The sequence below is a fragment of the Ambystoma mexicanum genome, chromosome 6p, assembly GCF_040938575.1.
Source record: "Ambystoma mexicanum isolate Mex_15411 chromosome 6p, UKY_AmexF1_1, whole genome shotgun sequence".
NCBI lineage: Eukaryota > Metazoa > Chordata > Amphibia > Caudata > Ambystomatidae > Ambystoma > Ambystoma mexicanum.
Genome location: NC_090935.1, coordinates 964,725,227 through 964,740,894, shown reverse-complemented (window position 1 = coordinate 964,740,894; position 15,668 = coordinate 964,725,227). Strand labels below are relative to the sequence as shown.

At 43.2% G+C, this 15,668-nt stretch overlaps 2 protein-coding genes across 9 annotated transcripts in view; both read right to left on the bottom strand.

Annotated features, from left to right (window-relative positions):
- Positions 1 to 15,668, bottom strand: part of SNCAIP (synuclein alpha interacting protein) — a 666,776-nt gene that overhangs the window by 365,446 nt on the left and 285,662 nt on the right. The gene's annotated exons all lie outside the window — the stretch shown is intronic.
- On the bottom strand, positions 4,424 to 5,431 carry LOC138510790 (taste receptor type 2 member 1-like). Its single transcript, XM_069626503.1, has one exon. It carries the CDS (start codon positions 5,429 to 5,431, stop codon positions 4,424 to 4,426), a length of 1,008 nt encoding a protein of 335 aa, XP_069482604.1.

Genomic DNA, 15,668 nt, shown 5'->3' with positions numbered 1-15,668 from the left:
GATATTTCACAATCAATTATTGATAAATCACATACCGGTCCAATTTGCAATAAGAAACCAATACTGTTCTGCATGGAAAGGCTGTGATCGTTTTGGCCCTTTACGCAATGAGAAACGCAGAAATCCATTTAATATTGTCTGCACTATGAAGCATTGGTTCATAAGGGAAAAAGTGAAAGGATTTTCTAGTCTTTATTATAGCAAGAACACCCGATCTGGTGGGCCAGATCGGGTGGTAAATTCCCAGAGCCCGAGTTGTAGGCCCGAGCACAGAGGTGGGCCGGATCAGGTGTTATTGCAATCAGCACCCGAGATTTTAAATCTGGAAACCCGGGGTCCTCACAGTTTTTTTTTTTGTTTGAATGATCACACAAAATACTTACTTAAGATGGCCGCCATGGAGCTGGAAGGCGGGGCTCCATGCGGAGCCCCTCTTCCATTTCCTTGGCGGCCAGCGGATCAGGTTGGATGCTGGAGCAGTGACGGCAGTTGCCGCTGCCAAAGAATAAGGTGAATGGGGTATGGCTGCGGGGAGAGGAGGAAACAGTGACCAAAGGGGACAGCAGGGTTGGGGCTAAGATGGCAGGGAAGCAGCCATCAGGCTGTTCGAAACACAGGATTTAGCCGATGATCCAAGCCACCTGATTGCTTGCCTCCCCCACCCGGGGTGCTAATATACACTGATAGCTCAGACAATGGAATATGCAGTTTATATTCCGGATTGTTTAATGCTTGATTTGGATGTCAAACCCCAGGGAGCCGCAGGTCTGGAGGGCCCATCTGCACTTAGGATTTCCATAATCATAAGTAGGGTGGAATTTTCAAGGGATATAATATGATATAATTTGGCATCTATAACACACCTGTACACAAATGTTTCTAGGATCTTGCCAGGACAAGGACTTTGGGGGAGCAAATCTCATTTTAAGCATGTGCTCTATGGCAGCAGTTCCTTACAGACCACCATGTGTGGCAAGTAGGAAGTAGGGTGAGGAAAAAAGGAGTGGGTCTGTCTGCATGCTACAGCAGGCATGCACACTTAATATACTATCACTAATAGTTTTCAAAGTGCCAAAAGAAACAAAACAAAGACTTGCATAGGCAAAATATTTGGATTTTGCGTTGGAATTGCATAGGCTTTGCCATTCACAGTGCTCCGCAGCCACTTGCTGAATACCAGGGGCGGTGCCCTCTCGGATACTTGATAAGTATGCGTGTGTTTTGCAGCTCAGAACTGGGGAAACCCGCGATACTTCACCTCCCTTCAGCTCCTTTCAGTCAGAGTGGCCTCGCTGCCTCGTGCTCCATTCTCAAACAGCATTTTGTGCTTTGTGTGTCCTTTAGGAATGCACTACTTTGCATGAAAAGGGAAACACAAAGCATGGAATGTTGGGGAGGCATTACTTAGTTGCATTGATCACCTCAGGTACCCACAATGTACAGGGCAACAGTAAGCAAACTGGTCACTGTGCCAAAAATCAGCCGAATCTAAAACAAATGTCCAAAAGCCTCTGCACTTTACAAGGAAAACTGCCCTGCATGCTGGTTTCAGCGAATTCTGGGGTACCCTTACAGCATGACAGCCTCTGCAAATTGGAGCAAGACATTCTGGCTAAATTGTCACAGGTGTGGATAAATCACTGTAAACAAATGTCTCACTACACAGCATGCAAAAATGTATTTTCCCACAAAACCATGTGGTCAACTACTGCTGCCTATTTTAGCCTAAAAGTTATATTGTCAACAATACATCATCTCCTGGTGTGGACAGTTGTACAGTTGTCTTACAGTTCATCGGCTTACATAGCTGACAAGTTTCCCAGTTCCATCCAGAATCTTTGAGCAATGTGGGGTTTTTTCGCACTGCGTACTGGGTCTTGTAGGCCAACCCTTGCAATGGAAAAAATTAAACTAAAAGTTCCAGCATGCAATTGGAAGCAAAAAGCAGGACTAGCTCGAGGTGTCACTGATGAAGCATGGAACTGGGAAACTTGGCGGGGGGATAGGGGGGAGCTTAATGTAGACGCTGATTGTTGGCTGATTGTTGGGTGTTCTATGAAGGGAACCCAATAGAGAGAGGGGAGTACTGCAGGATACATTCTGACACATGAAAACAAACACCAATAGTTCCATGATGCAACTGTAGACATCTGTAACTTCCCCCTTAGGCGTAACAGATGACAAAAAACACACATACAAGGGGTGATATACATTGCGTGTAACACTGGCGCCATTTAGGGGGAGCGATTTTTTCCCATTTAATTTTAGCACCATATTGTTAAGGTTGGAGCTCATGCACCAACTTGGCTGTCATGAGTGGTTCGGTAATTTACCAATTGTCATAGGGCCTTATTGAATGGGAAATCATTGAAAAATGCCTCGTAAATCAGACCCAGCGTGTCTAAATCGTAAGGAGTGGACGATACACATGGAATTATACTCTGCAGACGGGCATCATCACGCTCCAAGCTGCTCCAGCCATGTCTGGCATGACCTCATGCCGACAGAAGCGCGCACGTTCGTTTGACAAGCCCGGGAACAATATTTCACTGCGTCAGACGGCCTCGCGCAAGGCACGTACAATCCCCCGTGGCCAATCGCCTGGTGTCAGGAAAGGAAGGGAGAGGGCAGGAAGAGCGCAGGGGTCACAAGTGCACTCTGCACTCAGAACGTCTAGAATGGCAAAATACCATAATTTAAGTTTAATGTGTGGTTTATGACTGAAATTGCGTAGCGTGCAGCAGTTTGTGTTACCCCTGGCAATTCCTTTCACTTGAGCAATGGAATGAAATGATCAAGTGGTGAAACCACACCGTCACCCTCGGCTGAGTCATATATTCTGACCCGCGCAGACAGTTTGCGGTCCTGCTTGTGTAATAAGATACAATAGTTAAAGGCGACAGGGGGACGCGGGAAGCGCAGCCCCATAATTTAGGTTGTGTGCAAGGATGATTTCACGACGAAAATCAAACCAAATGAAAGAAGGCTGCATTTAGACGGGAAGCGTTCCAGCTGTAAAAACCAGATTCCACCCAAGCACGCAATGGGAGTCGAAAGCCAAGAAGGTATCGCAGACACCGGAGTCCGTGGCGACTTGCGAAGCAATACGGTAGTGTTACCTAAAAGAGCGGCGTACACTGCTCGGAGTGATGCGGCAAGGTTTCGGGAACAGACTGAAAAGTCACAGCCAAACACCAGCTCTCCGTAAAATTCTATTCAGAAGTGTGAAAGGCTCGGAATATTACCGATTTCACATATGCCTTGCTTTTAAAACCTAAAGTAACCAATTAGTTTGCAGTCAGTGCAAAATCTGTACAAGCAGTAGATTATTTTTTAACTAAATAATGTGGGCGGGCGCTGGAGAGTCAAGTGATTTGAATGAGAAAGTAGTCAAACACCCCTCAAACAGACAGAGGGGCAACAGATAAGGAGAGTGAATGCCCGAATAGGATAACTATTTTGAAATGAACACGCTTTACTTAACACGTTATCTGACACATCACAGTACAAGCTGTCAAGATGAAGACTTCCTGTGATGAAGGGTGACCGACAGGACAAAGCTACAGACGCAGCTCTATACAGGCCAAAGAATGGGGGGGGGCAGGGGTGGGGGGCGGGGATGGCTGGGCGTTCTCCGACTAACACCAACGCCATTCACGATGGTAATGGTAATATGTATTTATAAAGCGCCTATACAAAAGGCAAGTGTTTCAAAGCGCTCAAGCAGGGAGGGAACACGGGGAACAAACAGTTATTCAGATCCCTTGAATTTCTTAATGATACAAGTCTGCAAGGCAGAGTGAGTGTACATGGAACAGTTCACAGTGCAGAAATACTAACCAAATAAAGCAATACAGTAAACCCAAGCATTTTCCTTTTATTTTCTTTAGACACAGCTGTACATTAGGCCCTGCAGCGGCGGCGGCATTCCAAGTGTTGTATGCAGATGCCCAGAAGAGCAATAGAAGAACAACTGCACTCCCTGGGAACACAAGTCAAGGCATAAGCTGCACATTATTAAGAAAGGAGCGCAGTAATGGCTTCCATCCACGCTGAGTGAAAGCTGGCAGGAAGAGTTTGCAAAGTTGGCTAAAAGGTCCACGTCGTATATTTCAAAATGATTCAAAGGCCCAACCAGTTATGTTCAGTACATTATTGTAAATTATGAAGTATGTGCATTACGACAGCATAATTGCTTCTGCTCCATACGCCAACACAGGTGTTCGACACGTGCATACAGCATGTAACATTGGAGAGATCCTGCTTTTTGCCTCGGTTCAGACATTGCCACTGGAGCGACTTCAGTTTTCTTTACCTCTACTGTATTCGCTTTTGCTTGCTACCCGCCCTTTTTGTGTGTGTGGGAGGAGGCTGTACAACGAAATACCACAGAAATGGCTTGTTGTGAATTACAAGTCCATGGTCACGTGCATGGGGTATCCTCTGCGGCAGCCATTTTTGGAATAGGTTTTTTCACCTCAGCGTGTGTAGATTCTTGTGCGTGTGGACAGCAGAAGGGCCTCATGGAGCGGAGCTTCACCCTCACTTTGTAATTAATCAGCATCATGAGGTATGGACTGAGAGCTGAGTAACCAGAAAAGAAGACTGCCAGAACCGCTGGGAAAAACGTAAATGACTTCAGGTCTTCCAGGAAATGGACCAAGGCGAAGTGAGCCACCCAGAGCACTGTGACCAGGAGAGTCAGCAAAATGGTAAGCTTCGAAGCTCTGAGGACCTCCGCCTCAGACGCATCCTCCCCAATATAAATATCGCCATAGGTGGCTCTCTTCCTTTCCAAAAAGAGCTGGACTGTCCGGAAACAGACCAGGAGACAGAGAGCCAATGGAAGAAGGTCAATCACAACCAAGAAAATCTGCCCATAAATCATTTCGATCTGCTCTTGTCCATAGCTGACCTCGCATCCGTCATGGAGTAAAATTATGTTTTGGTAAGTTCCATTTTCCACAGTGTCACTCACCTTATTTTCACCATACAGCAAAATAGGGCAACACACTGCCACACCCACCACCCACAGACCAAAGACAGACAATAGGTGATGCTTGCGCCACTTCCTGTTCGGAGGGGAACTCAAGGGGTGCACCACGCGGTTCAGCTTCGTGCAGTAGAACACTGCGAGGTATAATGTGAACCAGATGGCAAGAACAGTAGTGAGAGCCGCAGTGAATCGACCGACCTTGCAAGCAGCCGCATCAAGCGCAACTCCAGCACTGAATACGATGTTCATGACGTTCACCACCAGGTTCTTGGCGAGGTGGACCACGGCAAGACTGAATATCAGTGCAAAGGATGTGGGAAGGCGTCTGATGATACATCTCCATGTGCAGTAGATGAGTAGAGCATTTCCAACCAGGCTCACCGCAATCAACACAGAGCAGGCGATTATCTCCGCAGCACTCGCAGAAAGCTCCATGTTGACTGAGTTGTTAGGAAAAACTGGAGATCTGTTTTGGGCCAGAGCCTTTAGTCTTCGGCCAGGTTTGGTGGTACTCTTTTCCGCTTGAGGGCATATTTTAAATTGAGGAGGCAATCCTGGCGAGTTAACAAAAGCATTGAAAAACCAAGCAGCAAAATCTAGTCTCTCATAACAGAATACTTCTTGCACGAAGAGCATACAGCGGAAAAAATGTCATGGGAGATGAGTGCGACGAAAACACGAGCCACTCAATTATATCTCCTAGAAACGCATTAACCTGTTGGGAACATGATGCCAAGTCACAGGGGAAATTTGGTGAACTGTTGATAGCTTAAGTGAAATAAACTGTGCATTATGTACGCATCTGTTTAAAGTTCCCTCTTCCAGAGGGATGTTGCAATTTCTAGACCTTAAATGCATCGTTTTGTTGGGGATTTTCTCTGAAAATATATAGCTGGAGGATTCCTGAGGAGTGGGTGCTAGGTAGGGACATGGTTAGAACGGTTCGAGTCAGACACTAAAAGGCACCCCTATTCCCCCACTACTGAACCCGAGCTGCAGTAACAGCAGACCTCAAAATGTGCACTCACCACTAGTCATTGGCTAGTGATAATTGACTCCTGGTGAGTAAGAAATTGTGTGCTTTGTGTATGTGGAGAACTGTGAGGGGATGTGACTTTTCGTGAATAGCTAGTAACTTGCAAACTGAAATGTTTAGCCCTGAGTCTATGCACAATACAGCCCTTTCCCAGCACAGTGATTCACAGGGGAATGCTTTACGCATATAGAAAATCAACCAGGGAGGTTAAGAAACTCAGATACAGCACAGAGCATCTCTACGCATCACACATGTGGGTGGTGTTTTTCTCTGCATACTCAAAAAGTATGTTCTTCTTATATACCTTCTTTCTTACAGAGTCCCATGCAGCGAGACCACACAAAGTGGCAGAATTGTGCATACAATGCCATTTCCATTACATTTCCAACTAGCTCAACTTGCTGAGCGGGATGAAGAGGCAGGAGAAAAGCTTCAGTGGGTGGACGTAATAAACACAATCATACCTCCCTCCATTCAATACACTTTCAAGGTCTATCTGGAAGTATATCAGTCTGTTGGCATGTACACAAGATTCAGATCTTGGGCCATTGTATTATGAGGGCAAACTTGAGGTCCTCTAGAAGTCTTTGGGGAGACATTCTAACCAAGAAAGAGTTGTTCAATCATCCGCAGCTGAGGGGTTTCCAGTCTAAGTTGAAACGGGTTACACAGGAGAACCTTATTTATGGTTTCATGTCATTGCTTTAGTATGAGGCCATGCCACCTGATGGACCGCTTGGATTGGCTTTTTACAAGTGTGCGAGTGTAAGACGAAGACCAGTAACATTATAAAAAGGATTGGCAACACTGAGCAGGGTTAGTGTAAGTCAAGTCCACATGTGTAGTGTGCTTTAAGTCCTCTGCATTACTTTAGGGAGAGTATATCTATGAACATGCCTTGGTGTTTTCCTGTAAGGATTGCACATCACTAGGTGATGGCATTGACTTGTTATGGTGGCTAACCTTAAGGGTCTGGTTGTGTGGTTTGCTTGGCGCTTGGGTGGAAGGGTACAAACGCCCTGGAGTGGTAAGCAAACGCACACCCATGGAATGATTTGTGGTCTAGGCAGAGGGCTTTAAATGCATCCTACTGCTCGTACAGCAACAAATGCAAGGATTTAGGGCAGTATGCGATTTGACGTTTTCATTCATAATAAACGACGACCACAGAACAACATTTCGTGTATCCAGACACTAGAGAATGCCTCAACCAGATGACACAGAAAAATTACTGTAGAAAAGAAAATATAACGAGTTCAACACATTCTCAATGAGCCTGGGAAACAGGGTAAAACTCCTATAAATAAAAAAATATATACATACTCAGGAAATAACTTTTCAATCTCCCAACTACAGAAAACTATATGAACAAGTGGCCCTGGAAGTATTCTTCAAAGTGGCCCCATATTACATATTACACTGATCAAACAAACGTAGCAAGCAACCCCAACCTCTAAGTGGGGCTTAAGGGAGTTCTCCACCAAAGTTCATTCTTAAAAATGGATCTAAATAGTTAATTTCAAAGCACACTTACCCATATAAAGGTAACGATAAATTAAACTTAGCAAAAAGGTGATATAAAACATTTCTTAAAAGTGAGGGATAATGTACTGGAAGCTTTATAAAAGTACTTTTCTTCAAACAGAGAATGGGGAAAGTTGGACGTGTGGGGGGAGGTGACTGAGCGCAAATAAGAGGAGCAGAAAACCAGAGTGCCCACACAAAAGAGGCCCCTGATTTACAGAAATCGCCAGAGTTCCCTGTAGGCAAGTCCACCACTGCATATGAACCTCAATTCTGTCAGGTCTCCGCCGGCAGCAGAACTGACCCTTCAAAGATCCAGGCCCATATTCTCTAGCTCACCGCAAATTTACCATTTATTCAACAATCTACATGGCCTAACTATTTACAGACATTACCGAAGTCACAGGTGCCTGTAGTTGAGAATACGTATATGTAACTTGGTGCAACTTCTATCATTTCTGGTGGCATTTGGTGCTCGGTCCCGTAAATGAGATGGGGTGGGGTGTTGCAGTTAATGGGGCGAGAGGGGGGCTAGATCTGAGCTGTTGATCTATGGGGGCGGGAAGCACCCACTCTCTGTGTTTTAGTGAAATTATAAAATTATATGTGATGAGAACTGTACTTTGCTGGGGTGGCCAGCGAGGTGGAGGATATAGATGTGTGTGTGTGTGTGTGTGGTTGGAGGTTGAATCAATGTTCAATTGAATGGGCCACTTGTGTGAGTGTCATTGCTGATTGCTATGTGTGGTTTAAGGTAAAAAGATGCAGAATGAATGGGTTACTGGGGGTGATTGGCTATTTGAGTCTATATCTGAAGCTGCTTCCTACTTAAAGTAATGTCTGCGGTTGCTTGCAATTTGTGAGCTATATTGAAATGCATTTCATTGTATGCACAATCTAGTCAACAAGCATACAAGCAAATAGAAAATAAAAGTTGTGTGTGAGAACATTTCATTTCCATACGTTGGAAACATTGATGGCTTCATAATTCAATATAGAATTACAACATGGAGAAACTGAATTCTAGTTTCATTAACAAAAATGCACAGTTCTCTCAAAGGAGATGTTGATATGGAGGAGTGAAGACAATGGAAACTGGTTGATGCTCACGAGAAAGTATTGCACCTAGATCATTAAAGCCGTATGGTCTTCCCTTCATACTGATCAATGCAGCCCTATTGCCCCCCCGAGGTTTGTAGAGCAAAACTGGTAAAATGCAGTGAGACATTCCCTATTATTGTCTAATCCCTCATCTCCCTCCCTACTCCTAGTACAGTGACATAATCTGCAGTGAATAAACAACAGCAACCCATAATTCAGCATCTAAACCTGCATGACCCTTAACAAGCCAGGTTCTATCCCAGGAGGAGCAGATATCATTGTATTATTAGTAGATGACATCAGTGGTTCTATCAGTGTCAAACCCAGATACTGGTAGACCTGTCAGCAACCTTTTACACTGTCCCCATGATATACATCTTCCCAGGCCACCTCTGTAGGAAGAATTAAGAGACAAGGGGACTTCCTAAAATTAAAAATGAAGAGGGGCCGGAATAATGCGTTGCTGCATTCATGTTTTGTGCTACTCACCAGTGACTATGGGATGCAGGTAGTTACCTGCTCCCTTGAGACATGTAAGGAAGGCATGTATCAAACAGAAAAGGCAGACACAAGTGATCACATTTCAAGGGTGTTTATTGAACTTCAAATGGGTTGGTTGAATGTCTGTGGGGTACATTTACCAGCCCTAACAGAAATTCCCTTCATCAGAACACCACATTTCAACATTTCACCCAAAAACGGCTGTGTTGTGTTCTCCTTGGAACATGTATGACAAGCTTTGAACTCGGTCACCCCAGAGAATGGCTGCATTTGCTTTGCTTCAAATCAAACACAAGTAAAATGACCTGCATTCAAGACGGCATTGCAATTTGTCTTCCTTTCATTTTAAGCACCACAAAGTTTTGTTCCATTAAACACAGCCCTGCTTTGTATTACATCTGATTGCCATGAAGTAAGGCAATACCTTCCAGAACAGCATTATTTTCACTGAGAAAGTACGAGCAGAGCAAGAATTCTGTTTCAGTCAACACGGCTATGATTTCCTTTTGAAATAGATCAGTGCACTCCAATTACTGCAAAGGAAAGCAATAGCGGGGCTCTCTCTCTTGCCCCATGTACATTTCTAAGAAATGCTTGGCAGTATATCTCCCTGTGTCCAGAAACTGACTGTATCTGTAAAAGCCCTCCAGAAGGTTAATTAACAAGAAACTGTGTGTGGCAGAAACCCCATTTGTAAACTTGACATAAAAGAAAAATGAACAAATGTGTAAAATGGTGTTATTGCAACTCAGGAGAATGCTGTTTGAAAGTGAGATGAAATTGCAGCCTATGTGCACACAGAAATGGGATTAAATATGTGGGGATTGGGGTCTTGCTATAAAATGTGTATGATATGTATTCCCAAAAAGACTGGGTTTCTGTTGAAAGAAAGCATTTTTTTGTTGTTGAAACCAGCAGAACAGGTTTGGCCCAGGCACTTACTTCAAAGGTGGCCTGCCTCCCATGGGAAAATAATTATCCCCACAAGGGAACCAGCCCCCATGGGCATGTGAAAGGCCCAAAGTGTGGAAGTTTGTGGCTTCGTCAAACTGGCCGGCATCCCAACAAAGGACCCAAGGGGAACTAGCATTTTCACCAAGAGGTGTGATTTCCCTTGACACCCCTCCACAGCGCCAACTGCATGGCTTCAAAGGGCGTCATGAAAACCCTTTGTTCAGACTGACCCAGCGGAAGACAATTTGGCTGTGGGGGTTTGAAGGACCGCCCACACATGTGACTAATTCAGCCCATTGACTTTAATGAACTTTTTATATTAAGACATTTCTCCTAATGCCCTGAATAAGCAGTAATGTTACATTATGCCAGCAGTTTATGTGAGTTATGGACAAACCCAAAAGAGAGTAAGCACATGTTCCTAGCACCTGGGGAACTGAAACAGCCATGAAAAATGCATTTTTGGGTGAATTATGAACGGCAGAAATATGAAACTTGGGGGAAATATGCAAAATGTACTTATGCACATTTGTACTCATTGCCATAATTTTAAATGTTAAGTATCTCATACAAAGGGCAAAAATGTGCCAAAAAGCGATGCAACATCACACAGAGTTGGCGATTGGACTGTTCGATTCCCTGTGAAATATGGAATCTGCATATCTGTTTCTTATGATAATGACAAGCACAGATTTGAGGTTTTGATCCACAACTCATTTTTGTCAAGATATACCCTGTGTCAACACTCCCCGAAGGCTCCTCACCCAGGTGATCCTCCCGCATTGGCCCACCCCCAGGATCTGGATCCAAAGGCGATGGCCATGCCCTGGCCATGCCCTGGCCACCTGAGAGAGAGATCTGTGGGGATTAGTGGGTGAGACACCTTCTGGTTTCTCACAGACCGCACCATACTAATGGCATATATTTTCACACACACCAGGAACATTCCTTTGATCTGGCCCAGGGACTGGGTTTTAATAAACTTTAAACTGACAACATGAAATGCTGAAAGCCACTGATACACTCTGCATTCATGAAAGACAGCAGCTTTGCTGGACTGAAACAATATGCATTACCAGAATCTACAAACAAGAAATGTCTGAAGTGCAGAGCAGCATTGTCTTTCATCAATAATCACTCCCTATCTCCATATCCAAAAATGTGGACAGTGTATTTCGTTTTCCAACCGAAACTGAAACCTCAGTTTATCCGTTTAAAAATACTTATGTATAGATAAAAGGTATGCTTTTATTAATGCATGTAGAAGTCTATTTAGATTACACAATTATTTGTTTATGTGTAACATTTTAAAATAGGGAACGTATTACTATTTAAATGTATAAGAAATTAATGTTTTTAACATGGCTTTGGCAAATGTGTGCTTTGTTATCAAGCCAGTGAAATCTCTGACAAGCTAATTTCTTCTGTTTTAGCCCTGCAAACATGATCAAATGGGACGAAGGTTACTTTTCCCAGGAGATTTGCCACGGCCATTTGGAGTGAATAGGGTTTTCTTTTATCATGAAAACAAATTATGTTCACAGAACAAAGGACTATCTGGACCAGGGCCCAAAGTAAATGGAACATATCCCACCAATAACCAAGAGGATATTCTTAATGAATAGATGTTTAAATTCCAGTAAACCTGAATTAATTGTGTTCGCAAAGAAAAGAGGTCTGAACTGACCAAATGGTCAAACAACTCCAGACCCTGAGAGCGTAATCATATCATATTTTCAGGATACCCTGCATTAATATACATTAGATACATTTGCATACAATGATTCTAAATGTATTCTTTTTTTCTCATGAATATTAATGAGGGTTACCCTGAAAACCTGTTAGATTTCCAGCCCTCGAGGCCTGGAGCTGGACAACCCTGATTTAGAGTGTCACCTTTTGGCATGCATTAAGGCAATAAAGCCGACCAGAATCCAGACCCTGAGAGCGTAATCATACCATATTTTCAGGATACCCTGCATTAATATACATGAGATAAATTTGCATACAATTATTCTAAATGTATTCTTTTTTTCTCATGAATATTCATGAGGGCTACCCTGAAAACCTGTTAGATTTCCAGCGCTCTAGACCTGGAGCTGGACAACCCTGATTTAGAGTGTCACCTTTTGGCATGCATTAAGGCAATAAAGCCGACTAGAATCCCAGTAATGGAAAATAAACAATGGCGTCTCTGAGAGCTGTTTACATGACTCAATGCTACCATGAGGGTTTCACAATTCTAAGAAACTAAACTTAAGGATGAGAATCATGCCTCAGAAATATAATACACCATTGGAATTAACACTATTCATGAATTTAGAAATGTTTTTTATATAAATCCACAACCATATCACTCAGAACCCAAAAGAAGGGTGTGCCACAATGGCGAGATCATCCTCTATCAAATAAGTCTAATTTCGAAATGCATAGCATGATTCATAATTGATAAAAACTAGAAATAATAAATAATTCATATTTGATTGTACAAATTCAAGATCTAAATGGAATCTCTTGATATTTTGGTGGCGAATGCACTTTAGTTTCAAACTGTATTCAATGCCAAGGCAGATTCCATTGCAATAATAACCAACATTGAAGGGTGCAGATCAGTAACTAGTGGTTAATAGATAATACAGACTGTATTGTCATAGGATGTGGTCAAAGTAATTTGCCTCTTTTTCTGAACTTATGTAAAAGCTTGCAGAATATGATATGTCTTTTTACACTAAACTGAGAATCATTTAGAAATCATATTCTTATGATCCATTGGCTCCCGATTGGTCGGCGCACTACCTTTAAAGCCATCTGCATCACTCACTGGGCAATCCACAACACCGGTCCGGAATTCCTTAGAAGAAAATCCTGCACTATCAGCCCCCAAGGAGTCTCAGATCTCGCACAGCACATCGCCTAGTGGTCCCACGTCACAACTGCTCCAGGCTGGGTGGATCCCTATTTTCTGTCCAAGCACCGAAAATCTGGAACTCCCAACACATTCACAGTACTGAAAATCAACTGAAATTCAGAAATGCCCACAAAACCTGGCTTTTCCCAACATCCCCTTGAGCCCCTCCCCCTCTCAAAACTAGATCGCTGAACTCAAACACAACAATGTTTCTAGCCACCATTTGCAGCATGGATGCCAGCAGCCTTCGCAATGGTTTACCCTGACAAAATATCACCCCCCCCATGCACAACAACACTCCTACCCATCAATACCACAGGGAAGCCAGCCACATTCACAGAGGCAAACCGCAATAAACCTTACTCCTCCAAAGAAAAACAATACTTCTACCCACTAAATATCTCACAAATGCAGGCAGCTTTCACAAAGGCTTTCAACAACAAACGTTTGCCCTCACAGTTGCCCTCCGCCTCCCCCCTATCGTCGTCCTAATCCCCCACACCCTCCCCCCTCTGGGACTCGCCTCACTGCTCAGACCTTTGCTCCAGAGAGACCACAAATAACGAGACAATGCTGTCCACATTGGACAAAGAAAAAGAACGCTGCAGAGAACTACATGAAAGCATACGGTACGTATACCTTACACCATGTCTGTGCAGGTTTGCCGCGGGCAAGGCCATCCATCCATGCACCATACAATGCAGCAATGGCTGTGCGATTCCATTCTAGCAGCGCACATAGCCATCCACACTGAAACCCCTGACGTACCTCAACACCTCTGCCACTAGCATATAGTGACTACCAGCGAAAATATAATTTGGTATAGCTGGGCACACATAGAAACTTCAGCAATAGCACTCTATCCTAAACCACCAACAGCGCCAACCCATGTGCCTGACCTCTAGGCTGCTTACTGGAACCTAGACAGCCACCTAAGTCCTAAGCCGGCGAAAATGCACACAAGCATCTCTTAATCTAAACTCTTAGAACCTCGTAAACATTGACTGCGGTCACCAAGTGCGTTCCAACCACAAAGCGCATTGAGGTCATACAAATGGTGAAAGAGCGCTATATAAATAACGAATACAATGCAATATAATACAATACAATACCTGTATGAACCATAGTTTTTCTTTTTTTCTTCTATTTATTCATTGTTTTTTCTTCTTATATTGGCTGTCCTTTCGACATATTATTTGTTGATATCTTGTACTGATGTTTGTTTTGTGTCAGCACACTGAGGCACATGGGCGTGTTGAGCTACATAAGAAATAAACTAAACTAACATCATTTTCCAGTGCGGTGTGCGCAGGGTACACATATATCTGTGCAACAGAAGACAGTTCCTTGTAAATTTAACCTTTTAACTGCCATGGGTTTTCCCACCCAGTGCCAAGGCCTTTTTTGGTGATTTTGGTATTTCGCCATTCAATGCCTTCTAACATTTTCTGTTTCATTAACCCCTTAAGTGCCAAGGACGCGGTATCTCGTCCTTGGCAACACGGAGGTAATCCCAAGGACGAGATACCTCGCCCTTGGCACTTAAGGTTAAATCTAATTAAATTGTACTAAGTGTTTTCACAGGTGTAGTCAACCAGTTGAATGGCACCTTCCATAGATTGAGAATTGCTTGAAAACATGCAACCAGTGAAAGCCATAGATACAATAAAAAGAGACATTGGGAGATGAAGGGATTTTAGATGTGTCACTTTCATTCTTGTAGAAAATGATGACAGTGTAAATTACATTTTTTCCTCGCTCTTCACATTGCACAGTAGGGGAAGGACTTTGAGCCTGCAGGTCCCAATCGGTGAAGTGGGAGGGGCATTCATCCCTGAATTAGAAAATCATAATACCATTGTTGTATAGTGGGTTTGTGAACCAATACCATGTGCATTCTAGATTGATACCACTGCTTCTCTAACCCAAATCTTCAGAATTAAATGTAACTCATTGTAGTCTGCATTCACCTTGCATGCACATACGAGCAACCCTCAGCACCATATTTACACAGAGAGTGGAATTGATTTCTATTCAATAAAAATAGTATTGGCATTTCTGCAACCTTTGTCTGGTACCATTACTTGTCATTGATACTGGAGAAAATAAAGTTTTCTAAAATATGTGCTAGATAATAAGGAAAATAAAATGATGCACAAATCGCTCAACTGATTTGAATATACTGGCAAGCAAGCGATGTACAAGGACATGGAAAGAATTGTGTTATTTAGGAATAGATGTTTAAAAATATATGTAGTTGATTCAAGGAGTAATTGTGTCGGCTTCTAGTGAGATTGTCACAGGGATGCCCACTCTAATTGCGTAAACAAGTTAGCAACGCCCATGTGTCTTACTGTGATGACATCCACAGGGATTAAAGTAAGGGAATCACATTTGATTTTCTATTATGTAAGTACATTCAAGTTTTAACTATGAACACAGCCTGTTTCTTGTCCCAGAATTGTGAGTTTATGCAAGGAGTGTTATATCACGGATTGCCACTTAGTGAAAAGAGCAACATACCAACAAATATCTCAACACACCCATGAAGTAGCAATTCAGCAAGTAACCTTGATTTGGAATAATACCTTTCATAGTGATATAATGGAGTCAGTGGCACTTGAACCAATCAAATTAAGCCCCATATG

What these genes read in the sequence shown, in the direction of transcription:
- LOC138510790 (XM_069626503.1), bottom strand. Translation starts at nt 5,431, where the DNA reads ATGGAGCTTTCTGCGAGTGCTGCGGAGATAATCGCCTGCTCTGTGTTG.